Raw genomic sequence first — 13,917 nt, 5'->3', positions numbered from 1 at the left:
ATGCCATTGTGAAAAATCTATGGCATCTGATATATGTATTGCCACTTGAACCATGACCTGATAATGGAAGGCTTCTGAGAGTGCAGAATGTAAGCAAGGGGCAAGAGTTATCATTGGGAATCCCTGAACCATAATGACCAGTGACCTGTTCAAGCCCAATTTGCAGGGAGCCAATAACTCTGTTGGGGTTCCCCAGGATCACAAGATTGTCATGTAAAAATTCTAACTGATTATAGAAATTATCTTTGCATCAGATTCCTCTGTGAGCCCACAGACGACTCACAATAGTATCTATCTCATGTAAGCGTGTGGGGCCACTGGAATATAGAAGTAAAGATTCTTCCACCTCATAACTTCCATTTGGCCTACAAATGATAAGCCAAGACTGTCCATTTCACATGAAACAGTGACCTATGTTGTGAATTTGTGAAGAGTTACAACACTTCTGGATGCATTTTTGATAATTAGTGGAAATTCCTGCGACAATTGAATGCATTGTCACAATATACTGCAGATGTGTGTGTTGATATCAGAGGATCCATGTCCCCTTGTGTGGTTTGGCATGAGCCTGTCATATTTGTGCTGAAGGAAGGACAACACCAACAAGACACCAAGTTGAGAGTAGAGCAGGGGTTTTAACTGGTGTTGAGTATTTAGTTGTCAAAAAGCTATTCTGGCAAACCCTCCTAGCAGAGACACAAAATAATTCTATTGGTTTAGATAATAACAATTCCCAAATTATGTAAACTAATATTCGCAAAAGGACATATTTGCTAGCATCATTGCGGCTTTTGCTAGCAAAGCTGCATCAGTTAGGGATGTGATTTTTATCACACTCCTGATGACATAGCTGTCCCACCAAAACATTTAACTGTAGACCAGGCTAACACTTCTATAGGTTCCAATCCTAGCACACCTTTCAAGGAGTAATCTCACTCACACAGGCTATGTCTAGACTGCAAGCCTCTTTCGAAAGAGGCTCTTTCGAAGGAGCCTCTTTCGAAAGAGCCACTTTCGAAAGAGAGCGTCTAGACTGCACACGAAACTTTCGAAAAAGCAAGCCGCTTTTTCGAAAGAAAGCACCCAGTGAGTCTGGATGCTCTCTTTCGAAGAAGCCCTATTTACATTCAAGAACGCCTTCTTTCGAAAGAGTACTTTCGAAAGAAGGCGTTCTTCCTCGTGAAATGAGGTTTACCGCCGTCGAAAGAAAAGCCGCGTTCTTTCGATTTAATTTCGAAAGAACGCGGCTGCAGTCTAGACGCAGGTGAAGTTTTTTCGGAAAAAGGCTACTTTTTCCGAAAAACCCCCTGAGTCTGGACACAGCCACAAAGTCCCAGTTGGTTTTGTAGGACTGGTTTACACACTAACAATAAAGAGCTATTACTCTGATATTGTGCTTGGTTGAAAACCACAATACTTCATTGCATATAAAATACATATTGTTAAATTCTGCTGTCACAGCATGCATTACTCTACTTGAATTCTGTGTGATGCATGTGTGCGTCTGAAGGTGGGATTTTGTTTATCTTATACAAGAACTTATGGATAATGAAAATAGAAAGAAAGACTTAAATGGATAATTAGTATTTGTTTTTTAAAGTGTCAGTATAGAGTACTTTACTTAACTTTATCTGATTCACTTTCCTCTTAGAAAACACATCGCACGCCCAGGCCAGAAAGTGATGAAACAACACAGTGTAATAACTGTCAAGAGGATAATGAAATAAGGTATTTTGCTCCACTGAAGTCGTTGCATACAGGTCATGTTTGAAAAAAATCAAATATTTTATCATTTCTTAATGTTTCTCTCCATGTCTAAAAGATGCACGTGGAGAAAAAAAAGTGATTAGCAAGATTCATGTCTCAAAAATGTATTTGATAGAATTTGTCCCCAGAGTATGTTCTTTAAAGTGTGCTCCTACTCTATATGTAAATGTTACATTTTTTTGTCCTGTATACAAAAAACTCCATTAGGAGGAAAATTATTGTTGCAAAGTTAATCACTGAGAAGCCAGGGAAAAATTTTGTACTTGTAATGTCAAGGGAAGGAGTTCAGATACAGAATTCAGTACAGTGAATGGCAAAATCTGTTTCCTGTTGGAGCAATTTTCCATCCAATGACCTTTTTGCATAGTAAAATGGATTTAATATTCCTTCCAAGCAGATTAAAAATGCAAGGCTTGTAGGCTCAAGGGAGACCACCTGAGATCACATGCCTTCATCATATTGAATTATAGCCTTCATCTTCACTTGTTTTTCAGTACTCATCTCTTCAGACTAACTTCTTCTTCCATCAGTAATTTCCCCTCTACATAGTAGATGTTGACAATATCTGTTTTCCTCCAACATCTCAGCTTTCCCCTGGGGAGAAGAGAGGCTTCCCCTAGCCTTTCAGTCTTCTCCATCCTTTCTATTTTTCCCCTTCCTCCTCCCCAACCCCACATCCCCTATTTATTTTGGAACTGGACTTTTAAGAACTCCATTCATCTGAAGAGGCTGGTTGTACCCACGAAAGCTCACAATACCATCTACAAGTTTTGTTAGCCTTTAGGGTGCTGCTAGACTATTTGTTGTTTTTTACATTTTTCCTATCCTTTCTGTTACAATAGGAGCACTCTGTACACTGTTACTGTGCCCACCTCACAACTTCCTGCCTTCCTTCTGCTGGAATGGCAGAGCCAGATGGTCCAGTTTCTTAGTATCGGGAAAGGGAGACAAATAGTGGGGGCCTCTCTTCCCCTGGGGAGTTTTGGTTCAGCGTTAGCTTTAAGGGAAAATTGGTAGATAACAGCAGATGAGTTTATTTCTTCCTGCTGTGCTTACTTCAAAAGGGAGGTGTAATTTGCTAATGAGGGAAGAAATTGTCAGTCCCAAGAGACACCACAGTGCTGAAAGACTGCCAGGCGGGAAGGGAAGCAGCAAATGGGATAGTATTGAGCCAATCCCAAACTTTGGATCTCTGTGGGGAGCAGCAATTGGAAACACATTTTGTCATTCACTTTGCTGTGAAGCACTGAACTAAATTCACATGAACCAACTTCAAATGCAATATGCGTGCGAATATTCATGTTGTTATTGTATCAAAGTTCTGGCCATGCCCCATGGGTCTCGCACTACTGGTGAATAATATTACCCTCAGAGATTTGCTGTGGTCCTATACACAACCCCTTTCTCTTCACAGGAGGCAGGATCCACAGTTTAGTGAGCCATACTCAGCACAGGCTATTCCATGGTTTTGGGGTAAAAAAACCCTGATAGTCATGGTCTCCCTTCTTGTGATAGGCTCTGTGTTGGCATGGGGGAAAAGTGTGGGGGGAACCCGGGCCCTTCTCCTATTCTAGGGGCTCTGGGCTGGAACCTGAAGTAGCAGCAGCAGTCCAGTTGTTTTTCCTTCCTACTTGGCAGCTTTTTCCCTGGGCCACTTATCCAAACAACCCCTCCAAAATGTTTCCCCCTGGTACTTGTTAACCAGCTCTCAGCCCATACACAGCTTCTTCTCCTTCTTCTTCCTCGCTTTTCTCCATCTGGTCTGTCACTCTTTGTCTTTCCCCTCTTCTTACATAAGGGAGGCCTTTTAAAGTAACTACACTGGCTGTAAGGCTGCAGGTGCTGAGTGACTTGCCTGAGGGAGCAAGCTAGTTAACTAGCCCCAAGTGTTTTCCTGCCTTTGTTTTATTGCAGCAAGCACTAGAAGTTTACTCTGGAAAGAGAAAACCACTTATCCAGTGCCCTGCATACCTGCCTTCCACCAGAGTATGTCAGGCTGCTGTCTTAGGTTTGTCACATCATCTTGAAATCCCTGCTCTTTTCTCTTTTTTTTTAATCCAACAGCATGAAGAAACAATTCCATGACTGTGACCAGTCAGTGTTTGTGTACTTTTAGGGTGAAATTGTCATAGTACTCAATTTAAAATATCTAACAGATTCTTAAACATCAGCCTGCTCATGGAGAATTAGCTAACGTATTGAGGCCTACGTGTCATTTGCTACAAATAACTCATCCCACTTTAGCAGAGTGACTAATGAACCTGAACATCCTCCCCTTGACTCTACAGAAAAAAGAGAGAGGAGACAGTTCAGTGCAAGAGACTACCGCTCCAAGAAATTGAAATTGGTTATTTTCCCCATCAAATCTCAGATATATGCAATATTTTCTCTTACCCTCCTGTGACAAAGTTTTGATCTACTGTAATTAAGAAATACTTATTACTAAAAGTTTATTACAGTGCTCAAACACTTGAGCCTGGTCTATACTACATGGGAAGGTCGAAGTAAGATACGCAACTCTCACTAGGTAAATTATGTAGCTGGAGTAGACCTATTTTAAGTCATATTTCCACGCTGTCCACACAGCAGAAGGCTGACAGGAGCAAAGGTTCCCATCAGCTTCCTTTACTCCTCATGAGGAGCAGGAGTAATGGAGCCAATGGGAGCACCTTTTGAGTTCAACCTAGGGGGTCTATAGTAGACCCACTAAATCAAACCCCAGAAGATCAATCGTGGCAGCATCAATCTTCCATGTAATGTAGACATGCCCCTAGGATCACAAACATTTCACAGATGGAGGTTAATATATTTATTTTAACAAAATATACCTTTAATTGTCACCGTTCCCTAGTTATTTTATCACAATGTAAATCATTTATTTTATGTCTTCCAGTATGTTGCAGCAAAAAGAAAAAGAGCTCCTACAAGTGTAGCTATTGCTTTTTTCCGGCACTGTTACTGTTTCATGTTCTGGTAAGTCCTTAAACAGTATGACAGATTCCTACCACAAGCTTCATAACTTTTGTCTGCTGAAATTTAGTGACTATTCTGTGAAGCCACATCTAAAGCTAATTTTGTATTAGTCAGCTCAGCATACTTTTGTAAGACAGTTTTATTGCACATATATATTCTGAATTTAGTCATTTGACTTACAACCAGACCTCTCAATAACACAGTGAGAGAGAAATACCCCAAAATGAGGGACAGCTCTCGCTTCTTTCTTTGGTGTGACAGCCTATTGAAGAGTTATAGGCCTTTCATTGAGAATTGCCAATTCCCATTCACCAAGTCCCTCTTCAGCTGCAGTGCTATAGCATGAAGAGACAGGCTGTCTCAGCATAGTTTATATTATAAACATATTATCCTGAATGCAAAAGATTGGTGGTGAAGATAACCACAGAAAGTAAAAGGAAACTTTCCAGAAGGGAAGAATATTTATAGAATATACTGATGTGATTCCAAGATATGAAACTATATTGCTGAGCTATTGAGCTGTTCTGCATCATTGTCAACCTCTATATTTATCCATTTCCATTTAGAAAAGTGCATTAGTAACATATTGGTATTAACTTGGCATATTGGTATTACCATATTCGTATTAACTAGTTGTGTGGGAGAAAAAAGTGCATGCATTTTATTTTTAAACGATATTGTAAAAGAAAATGCTAAAAGCATGTAGTTAAAGCAAAATATTTTCATAGCCAGTTAATTTATTTGTATAAACCAGCTCACTTCTCTGGATACCATCAACTTTAAAAAAAAAAAAAAAAAAGCTCTGTTAAGGCTTCTCTGTTCCGCAATTGTATGACAATCCTGCAGATATACATATGAACAGTCACATTACATTCTGCAGGATTATTCATGTGTGTGTAATAGGGATGCAAAATCCCACTTAATTGGTTAACTGGAGTGTTAACAGATTAACTGATTTAAAGGGGAGATGGACAGTGGGGCCTCTGCTGCTGGAGTGCCCCTTTCCCCCCCCCCTCCACAGACAGGATTCTCGAATTAGCTGAAGCGCCCTTGCCTGTGGCCCTGCTCATGGAAGCCAGGGAGCTGCTCCAGCCCCCACTGGTTAACCAGAATTGATAGGCCTCAGTTAACTGGTTAACCATTCACATCCCTAGTGTGTATGCAGGAACAGGGCCCAAATGCATTCTGAGCCAGGATTCAGAACCTACAGAGAATTGTACATGAACTGCAAATTGAGTCCATTTAAATATATGTTTAGCAAAGTACTTTGGGAAAAAAGAATGTTCATGCCAGTTATTATGTTTTTCTATAAAGGAAGTATTATATTTTTCTGTTCAGCTTCTGTTATTGAGTAAGGAGTGTGAGAAACCAGTGTAAATACAATTTCCTTTTTCCCCCGTAAGCAGGAAACAGTTCCATGTTTTCTTCATAAATGAAGCAACTTTAAACATATTCATATTCCTTCTGGAGTGACAGAGTCTGCATTGGTTGCTGCCTGGGATCCATACTGATTCAAAGAGATGAGGACAAAGTTGTGTTTGTTACTGTGAAACCAACACTGAATTGAAGAGCTTCAAGAAGAGTATGTTCTCAGCAGGACTATATTTTATTCAGATACCTACCTTGTGTGGAGCTGGGAGTCATTTAACTGTAAAGACCTTACAACTGATTCCGGCAGAGGAAGTACATGGCCTGAACAAAAGACATCTTACAAATGCCTTCAGATACATGTAATCTTTCAAAGTCATAAGGACATTTGTATTCTTAATTTACATCCTGTGTCCTCTTGTTTACCCTGATGCCTACAAACGGAGTTCTCTGAATTGAAAAAAAATGCAGAAATGGAATCAGAAACATATTCTTCAGTATTGTGTATAAAACTTGCAAGTAAGGTGGCACAGTGGACCAGCGTGCTAGCCTTTTGCTTCTAAGGAACTGGTTTCATTTCTAGCAAAGGTCGCAATGTAAAGTGAGATGTAGTCTCTGCCTTGTGCCAGGAGAATGTATTTCCACCTCAGAAAACCTCCAAAGAACTTGGCATAGCTGGTGGTCTCCAATTAAGAGAAGCAAATAATGGATCAAAAAGAAGTAAAGCAGAGGTGACAGCAGAAGGATGGAGCCCTGACAGCATTAGGAGAAACTGCTGAATGTGTGAAGGCTCCAATTAAAATTCTTGCTATGGAAAGGGGAGAAAAAGCAAAGAGTTTGAATTGCATTCAACATCTGGAATAACACTAAACTCATGAAATCTTTACAAAATATTGATGTGTGCCACTGATTCCTTGGCTTTATGTAAAATGTAGGAAAAGTGGAAGTTACTGAGAGTGAATTTATTAATTACTGCTGACATACAGTAAAAGCTATTTGCATTGTGTGTTAAATGACTAATTATTTTAATCTGATATTCTCCATTTTTAAAGATTAACTGTAATCGAGGGATGAAAGCTTTATTTCCAGTTGTCTTCAGCATCTGCTGCTGTTATAAAATACCTGGAACACAGAAATAAGACTGATAATAAATTAAGACAGGCATACATTTTTAAGGAGACATTAAAAATTCCATACCAGAATCTTCAATTTATGCATCCCAGTTGTACAAGCTCTTTCCAGAAAATGAATACAACTTATTTATCTATTTTAATGTCTATTTCAGAGGGATGTTTCACCCCAAATTACAAACTGCCTATCAACTGGCCCTTAACCAAATAACAGTTTCTTAAAATGTCCAAAATATTTTGTTTTAATATCTTCATGAAGTGTCTATATTTTAGAGATACTTTTATTTAAACTTTTAAAAGAATTGTCATGGAGACTTCAGTTATTATGAACTATGTGTCAAAGGAATTTGCTTTATATAGGGTCAATTCATTAGACATCTGAGTGCCACAATGTACAAAAAGTTTTATGATCAGTGATGGAGGTTACAGGTGTGTACAGATACTTTGGGTGGAACTTGCCAATTCAATGGCAAAACTCTTATTGATTTCATTGTGGCCAAAATTTGCCCTTTAGGGTCTAGTTTTCATTCACACTAACATCTGTTTTCAGTGTTCTAGTAGTGATCCCCAGCTAGGGTAAACTGTCACTGACTTTAACGGAGCTATAATAATTTACAACCACTGAGGATCTGTCCATAGAATAGGTCAAAGTGTCTTTCATGTAAGTGAGAATTGGGCCCTAATATCCTGATTTTCATTAGGTACTGGAGTACCCACCACTACAATTGAAATAAGTGGGAAAAGCTAAGCACCTCTTTAAAAAAAACAAAAATCAGACTCTAGGCAATGCTTAGCACTACAGAAAACCAAGCAGTAGAATTTTCCATCTGTAGCAGCTCATTCTGACACAATAACATATGTGCCTGTCCCTCAGATTAGTATTTCAAGCCTACTTTAAGAGTTCCACTTTCAGTATCTCAACATGATCTAATGTTTGGGAACTGCATCTAAAGCTCTGCAGTGGGCCTGGGCCTTACCAAAGAGTGGGTAAGATATACTTTGTTGCTGACAGGATTGGGTGGGCAAAAAAGACTGGTAATTTGTTGGGAAAACACTAAATCTCTTTTCAGTTTGTCATAAATAGAATTTTAACAATATAAATCAGATTTCTCTTCAGTTTGAACAAAGGTTTTATTTATATATATAAAAGTTTCTCCTGGCGGATGACAGAATGTTCCTGCTGGGTAACATAATGACGTCATCAGCGTCAACAGACTCTCAGCGTCAACAGACTCAGTGATGTGAAAGCGGCCAGAGAAAGGGGAGCAGGTGAGGGTAATGAGCAGAGGGACACATTCCCCTAGTAATGTTTAAAGAAAGGGCTAGAAAGATTTGATGTCTGTTATAACCAGAGTTAAAGAATCTTAACATGGTTTAATCAAGATTTGTTTTCTCCTTTTACTGGTAAAAATGGTCTGAATTCCATATAATATCAAAACTGGGGAGAAGGGGTGTGTCAATATCATGGGGAAGTCACTCTAACTTTTGGATTTTGTGGAACTTTTGGATTTTTGCTTGTGGGATTGGGATAAAAATGCAAGAAACAACACAGGAACAGGTGGGAATACATATTATAGAAGCAAAATTTTAAAAATAGTTTACCACAGGACTTTACATGCATCTTCCTGGTTGTGTTGAGACTGCTTGAATACATGTTCTAACAAAGAAGAAATGTGCCCAGTAATAAAAGGCAGCAAATATCCCTGAATACTTGACAAAAATGTTAGACATAAAAACATTTTCCATTGCTGCAATCTACAGTGTGTTCTCAAGTAAACTGACTGCATTTGGAATCTTACAATGGTTTTCTTAGATTCCGTAACTGAACAAAACCCAGTGTTATTAATTAGCTACCTTAATTGTTCATAAAAGTGCTATTTTTCCAAAATGAATATTTGAGAAAATTAAATGTAATGTGTCTTGATATGTCTCAGATTAGGCTTTGAAGTTCAAATTACAGTTATTTTTGTCTAGATATCATAGAGTATATTTTACCCTTGAGAAAAATGAATAATGCATCTGGTATAAAATTATATAAAATTTGCTGCCAAATGCTTCACTACTGAATAGTAATGTTCTAACAGTAACTGTCTCAAAGTTAGTTATAATAGAGGATTTATAACAGACACATACGTTCATTTTTGCTATAGAATAAAGTAAATTTAAGACTAAATGACATTCATGTATCTTGCTGAAACCGCTCCCATGTTCAGTCTTTCTGACAACACAAAGTTTACGCAATGGTAATTGTTCTCATTTGGAATGTAAATAACCTTCATTAGCACAAAGTGAAATAGCATCACGTAAAATGTGTGAGATGGATAATTTGACAGCTCGTGGCTTTTCTTTCTTTTTTAAAAAATCCTATATAAGACATGTAAATGGAATATTTGGGCCTTCCAAGAGGTATGACAAACCTAAAATATATTTAAATATTTCTAAATATGGTAAATTATTAGGTTTCCAAATGTCAAACGATTAGGGTTGTTGATTAATTGGAGTTAACTCACATGATTTTTTTTGAGTCAGTTTTAAATTGCACTGTTACACAATAGAATATTAATTGAAATGTAATAGATTTTTGGATGTTTTTCTACATCTTTATATATTATTTCAATTACAATATACGATACCAATGCACTGGGCTGACTATATATGTTTTCTTACAAATATTTGCATTATAAAAATTATAAAAGAAATAGTAAGTATTATAGTGTAATCTCTTTATCATGAAAGTGCAACTTACAGAGATTCGTTGTTTTGTTTTTTGAATGCAATTATGTAACAAGGTAAAACTTCAGCACCTATAAGTGCACTCAGTCCTACTTGTACAGCCAATTGCTAAGACAAATATGTTTGTTTATATTTACAGAAAATGCTTCCCACTTCTTATTTACAATGTCAGATGAAAGTGAGAACGGGTGTTTGCATGGCACTTTTGTATCCAGCATTGCAAGATATTTGTGCGCCAGATATTTCAAACACTTGTGTGTCCTCTCATGCTTTGGCCACCATTCCATGCTGATGATGCTTCTTAAAATAATGTATTAAAATATGTGACTGAAATCCTTGGGAGAGTATTGCATGTGTTCTGCTCTGTTGAATCCACATTGTGCCATATATTTCATGTTATAGCAGTCTCAGACGATGACCTAGCACATGTCCATTTTAAGAGCACAAAAGATTTGACAAAACAAAGCTCACCAATGTGAGCTTGCTAAAGCACTTGACCCAAGGTTTAAGAATCTAAAGTGCCTTCCAAAATGAGTGAAGGAAGAGGTGTGGCATATGTTTTCAGATGTCTTGTGAGGAACACTCTAGTGCTCCTTTTTCTGTAGTTTCCACACCAAAGAAGAAAATTAACCTTCTGCTGATGGCATCTGACTTAGATAATGAAAATGAATGTGTGTTGGTCCACATTGCTTTGAATAATTATCGAGCAGAACCAATCATCAACATGAAAGCATGTCCTCTGGGATGTGGGTGAAGCATGAAGGGACATATGAATCTTTACTACATTAGGCACAAATATTTTTCTGTGCTAGCTACATCAGTGCCATGTGAATGCCTGTTCTCACTTTCAGATGACACTGTAAACAAGTGGGCAGCATTACCTCCTGTAAATGTAAACAAATTCATTTGAGCAATTGGATGAACAGTAGGACTGAGTGGACTTGTAGGCTCTCAGGCCTGGTCTACACTAGACCAGGAAGGTCAGTTTAAGGTATGCAACTCCAGCAATGTAAAATGCATAACTGGAGTCAGCTTACCTTAAGCAGAGCCTTGGCAGGGTCCACATTGTGGGAGGACGACGGGAGCAAACACTCTCTTCAGCTTCTCTTACTCCTTGCAAAAGGAGTACAGGACCCTGCCCTTAGCATTCAATTTATAGGTCTATACTAGACCCACTAAAATCAAATTCCAGAAGATTACCTTCTGGAGTATCAATCTTCCAGTAAATATAGATGTGCCCTAAAGTTTTACATTGTTTTATATTTGAATGCAGTTTTGACATAATTCTACCTTTGTAAGATTGACTTTCATGATTCATTCCACTACAATACTTCTATTAGGCGAATTGAAATTTACTGGGGGTTTTTTACAGTGCAAATATTTGGAACCCAAAATAATATTGTAATTGAAATCAATAGATTTGAAATTGTAGAAAACACTCAAAAATATTTAAATTTGTATTGTCTAACTGTATGTTTAAGCACAATTAGATTGTTTGACAGCCCTGCTAATTCAAATATATGTAAATGTTATTAAACGGCTTGATTCTGCTACCTGTTGTGTAGAATTTACTTCATATGTAGTGTCAATGATCTGCTAATTCACAAAAAGCAGATGATATGACTGGGACCATTGCTGGAGTAAAGTTACTACTCAGTGGGAGTGATGGTGGCAGAATAAGGCCCTTAATTTTTCCTATCTTGTAAGTTGTACAATTCTTAGATACAAACTAGTTTTAAAATCCTTCATTTTTGGAAGGGTCAGATCATGCACTATTGAGATTAGAAAATGATGTCCATGTACTAAAACGGGATGTCTCTTTATAGAAAGATCGACCTAAATTATGCTCAGATCTCAGTGAATTTTGTTAGGAGGAAACTTTTGGAAGTTTCTTTGGGATAAGTCGAACTCTGCATGCTATTAACAGCAGCTTTGTGGGAATAAAAAACTAATGGTATACTGAAAAATTCAATGTGCTGTTTTAGAAGTGTGTTTACTTGAATAAATTAATGGTACTTATTTTGTCACAATCATTTTATAAGTAGCTTTTAAAAATTAATGTTCTGTACCATACAATATATAAAAACATCTTACACTTACACATTTTTCTAGACTGAACTTCACCAGCTGTGTCTTTTCTGTTGCTATCTCTTTGCACTATAGTGAAACTGTTCAGCATACACAATACAACTATTCAACTGAAAAGCTCAACAGTATACTACAATAGCTGTTTTCAGTTAGATTTGCATTTAAGAATTATCCAACAATTTTCTCCAGATAGAAGATTCAACTAGATATTAAAAATAGATGGACAGTAATAGTGGCATGTTGCTATTTATATTAGCAAATGGATGGGATATGGAGATTTCAGACTCTTAACAGACAGAGGCACAAATATTGGTGGTTGCATCATGTGAGAGAGTTTGTATATTTTGATGTAAATGTCAACACAATCTTGCATAGTTACATTATGAAAAGTTAAGCAACAAAGGTTATAAAATGTGATGTGTGTGTATATATATGTCCTCTTAAAAATAGATGTATTCCCTGATACTTTTTTATACTGGTTTGAAAATGGAATTACATTATATACATATACTTTATTGTTCTAAATAAAGATTTTATGCACTTCCATGATATGCGTACATTGTCTTGATTCAGTCATAATCATAATCTCTCAAATCCACTCATATTCTTAAATGGATTTATGGGCATTCTAGCCCCTTTTGCAATGTGCACATTTCAGAAATAAAGTTCTAGGAAGCTGTCTTTGGATATGTGATAGCCATTATCAAGTTTCTAGTGCCAATGTGGAGGGCTTGACAAACCCCGGCAAGAACCACTCGCCAGCCCCGCACTGCGCATGCGCCAGACCAGCACTGCGCATGCGCGAAGCACCAGTGAATGGGGCGCTCGGAGCGAATGGCTAAAATCTACTTGCCACAGGCGAGTAGATTCAGAGGTTTGTCGAGCCCTGCCGATGTGCATTTGTGATTCAGGACACTGCACTCAGATCTCAGTTAGAAATTAGTGTAGGTTCTTGAATGTATGTCTACATAGCAATTAAATACTTGCAGGTGGCCTGGATTAGCTGACTCAGGCTCACTGGATTTGGCTGCTCACTGGTTTGGGCTGCAGGCTGGAGCACCCCTTCCCATGGCAGGCCCTGGTGGGCAGGGAGCTGCTCTAGCCCCCACCAGTTATCTGGAACTGGTAAGCCTCACCCATTAAAGTTAACAGGACTATGTAGGACTTTAAAGACTAACAAGATGGTTTATTAGGTGATGAGCTTTCATGGGCCAGACCCATTTCCTCAGATCAAATTGTGGAAGAAAATGGCACGACCATATATCACCTATATACATATAAAAACATATATCCTGCTTTTTGTTTCAGCTAGACCAGACTAACACGGCTACATATCTATTACCATTCAGGTTAACCATTCACATCCCTAATTCAGGCTCAAGATGGAGCCTAACCTGGGATCCTCCTCTCACCCCCTCACTGAGTCCCAGAGCTCAGGTTCCAGTGTCAGCCTGAACATGACAATTTTGCAGTCCCACAACCCAAGCCCTGTGAACCTGAGTCACCTGACCAAAGCCAGCTGCAGATGTTCAATCTCTGGATGTGTCTACACAGCAGAGGATGAAAACAAATCTCAGACACTTGAGATACTTTCCTAGTCCTATATAAATATTCATCATTTGGGTCAAACTCTAGTACTTGTGCTGATTTTTTTCAATTGAAACCAAAGTTTTACTATGTCTATTTTTTAAAAGATGTCTAAGTCCTGAAATGTTCTAAAGATTTGAGAATCCCTTAGTTGCTGTATTTTGTACTTTATTTTACATAATTGGGGGTTTCTAAAAAGATGCAAGTCAGATTATATTCAAAGATGAGTAAGAACAAAATTGTTTGTTTCTTCCCCTCAGAAAAAGGATTT

At 38.0% G+C, this 13,917-nt stretch overlaps 1 protein-coding gene across 5 annotated transcripts in view; it reads left to right on the top strand.

Annotated features, from left to right (window-relative positions):
- Nucleotides 1–8,010, top strand: part of KITLG (KIT ligand) — a 91,287-nt gene extending 83,277 nt beyond the window's left edge. For 4 of the 5 annotated variants that reach the window (XM_014568995.4, XM_075932868.2, XM_014568993.4 and 1 more), the window contains 3 exons: nt 1,652–1,728; nt 4,661–4,740; nt 6,144–8,010. In XM_014568995.4, the coding sequence (XP_014424481.3) occupies nt 1,652–1,728; nt 4,661–4,700 (117 nt within the window). In that variant the 3' untranslated portion in view covers nt 4,701–4,740; nt 6,144–8,010. The remainder of the gene's footprint in view (nt 1–1,651; nt 1,729–4,660; nt 4,741–6,143) is intronic. The other variant, XM_014568994.4, reaches the window with a different exon arrangement.
- The last annotated feature ends 5,907 nt before the right edge of the window (nt 8,011–13,917 follow it).

Source organism: Pelodiscus sinensis, chromosome 1, assembly GCF_052426305.1.
Source record: "Pelodiscus sinensis isolate ZL-2025 chromosome 1, ASM5242630v1, whole genome shotgun sequence".
NCBI lineage: Eukaryota > Metazoa > Chordata > Testudines > Trionychidae > Pelodiscus > Pelodiscus sinensis.
Note: the sequence above shows the minus strand (reverse complement) of the source record. Positions and strands in the feature narration are given on the sequence as shown.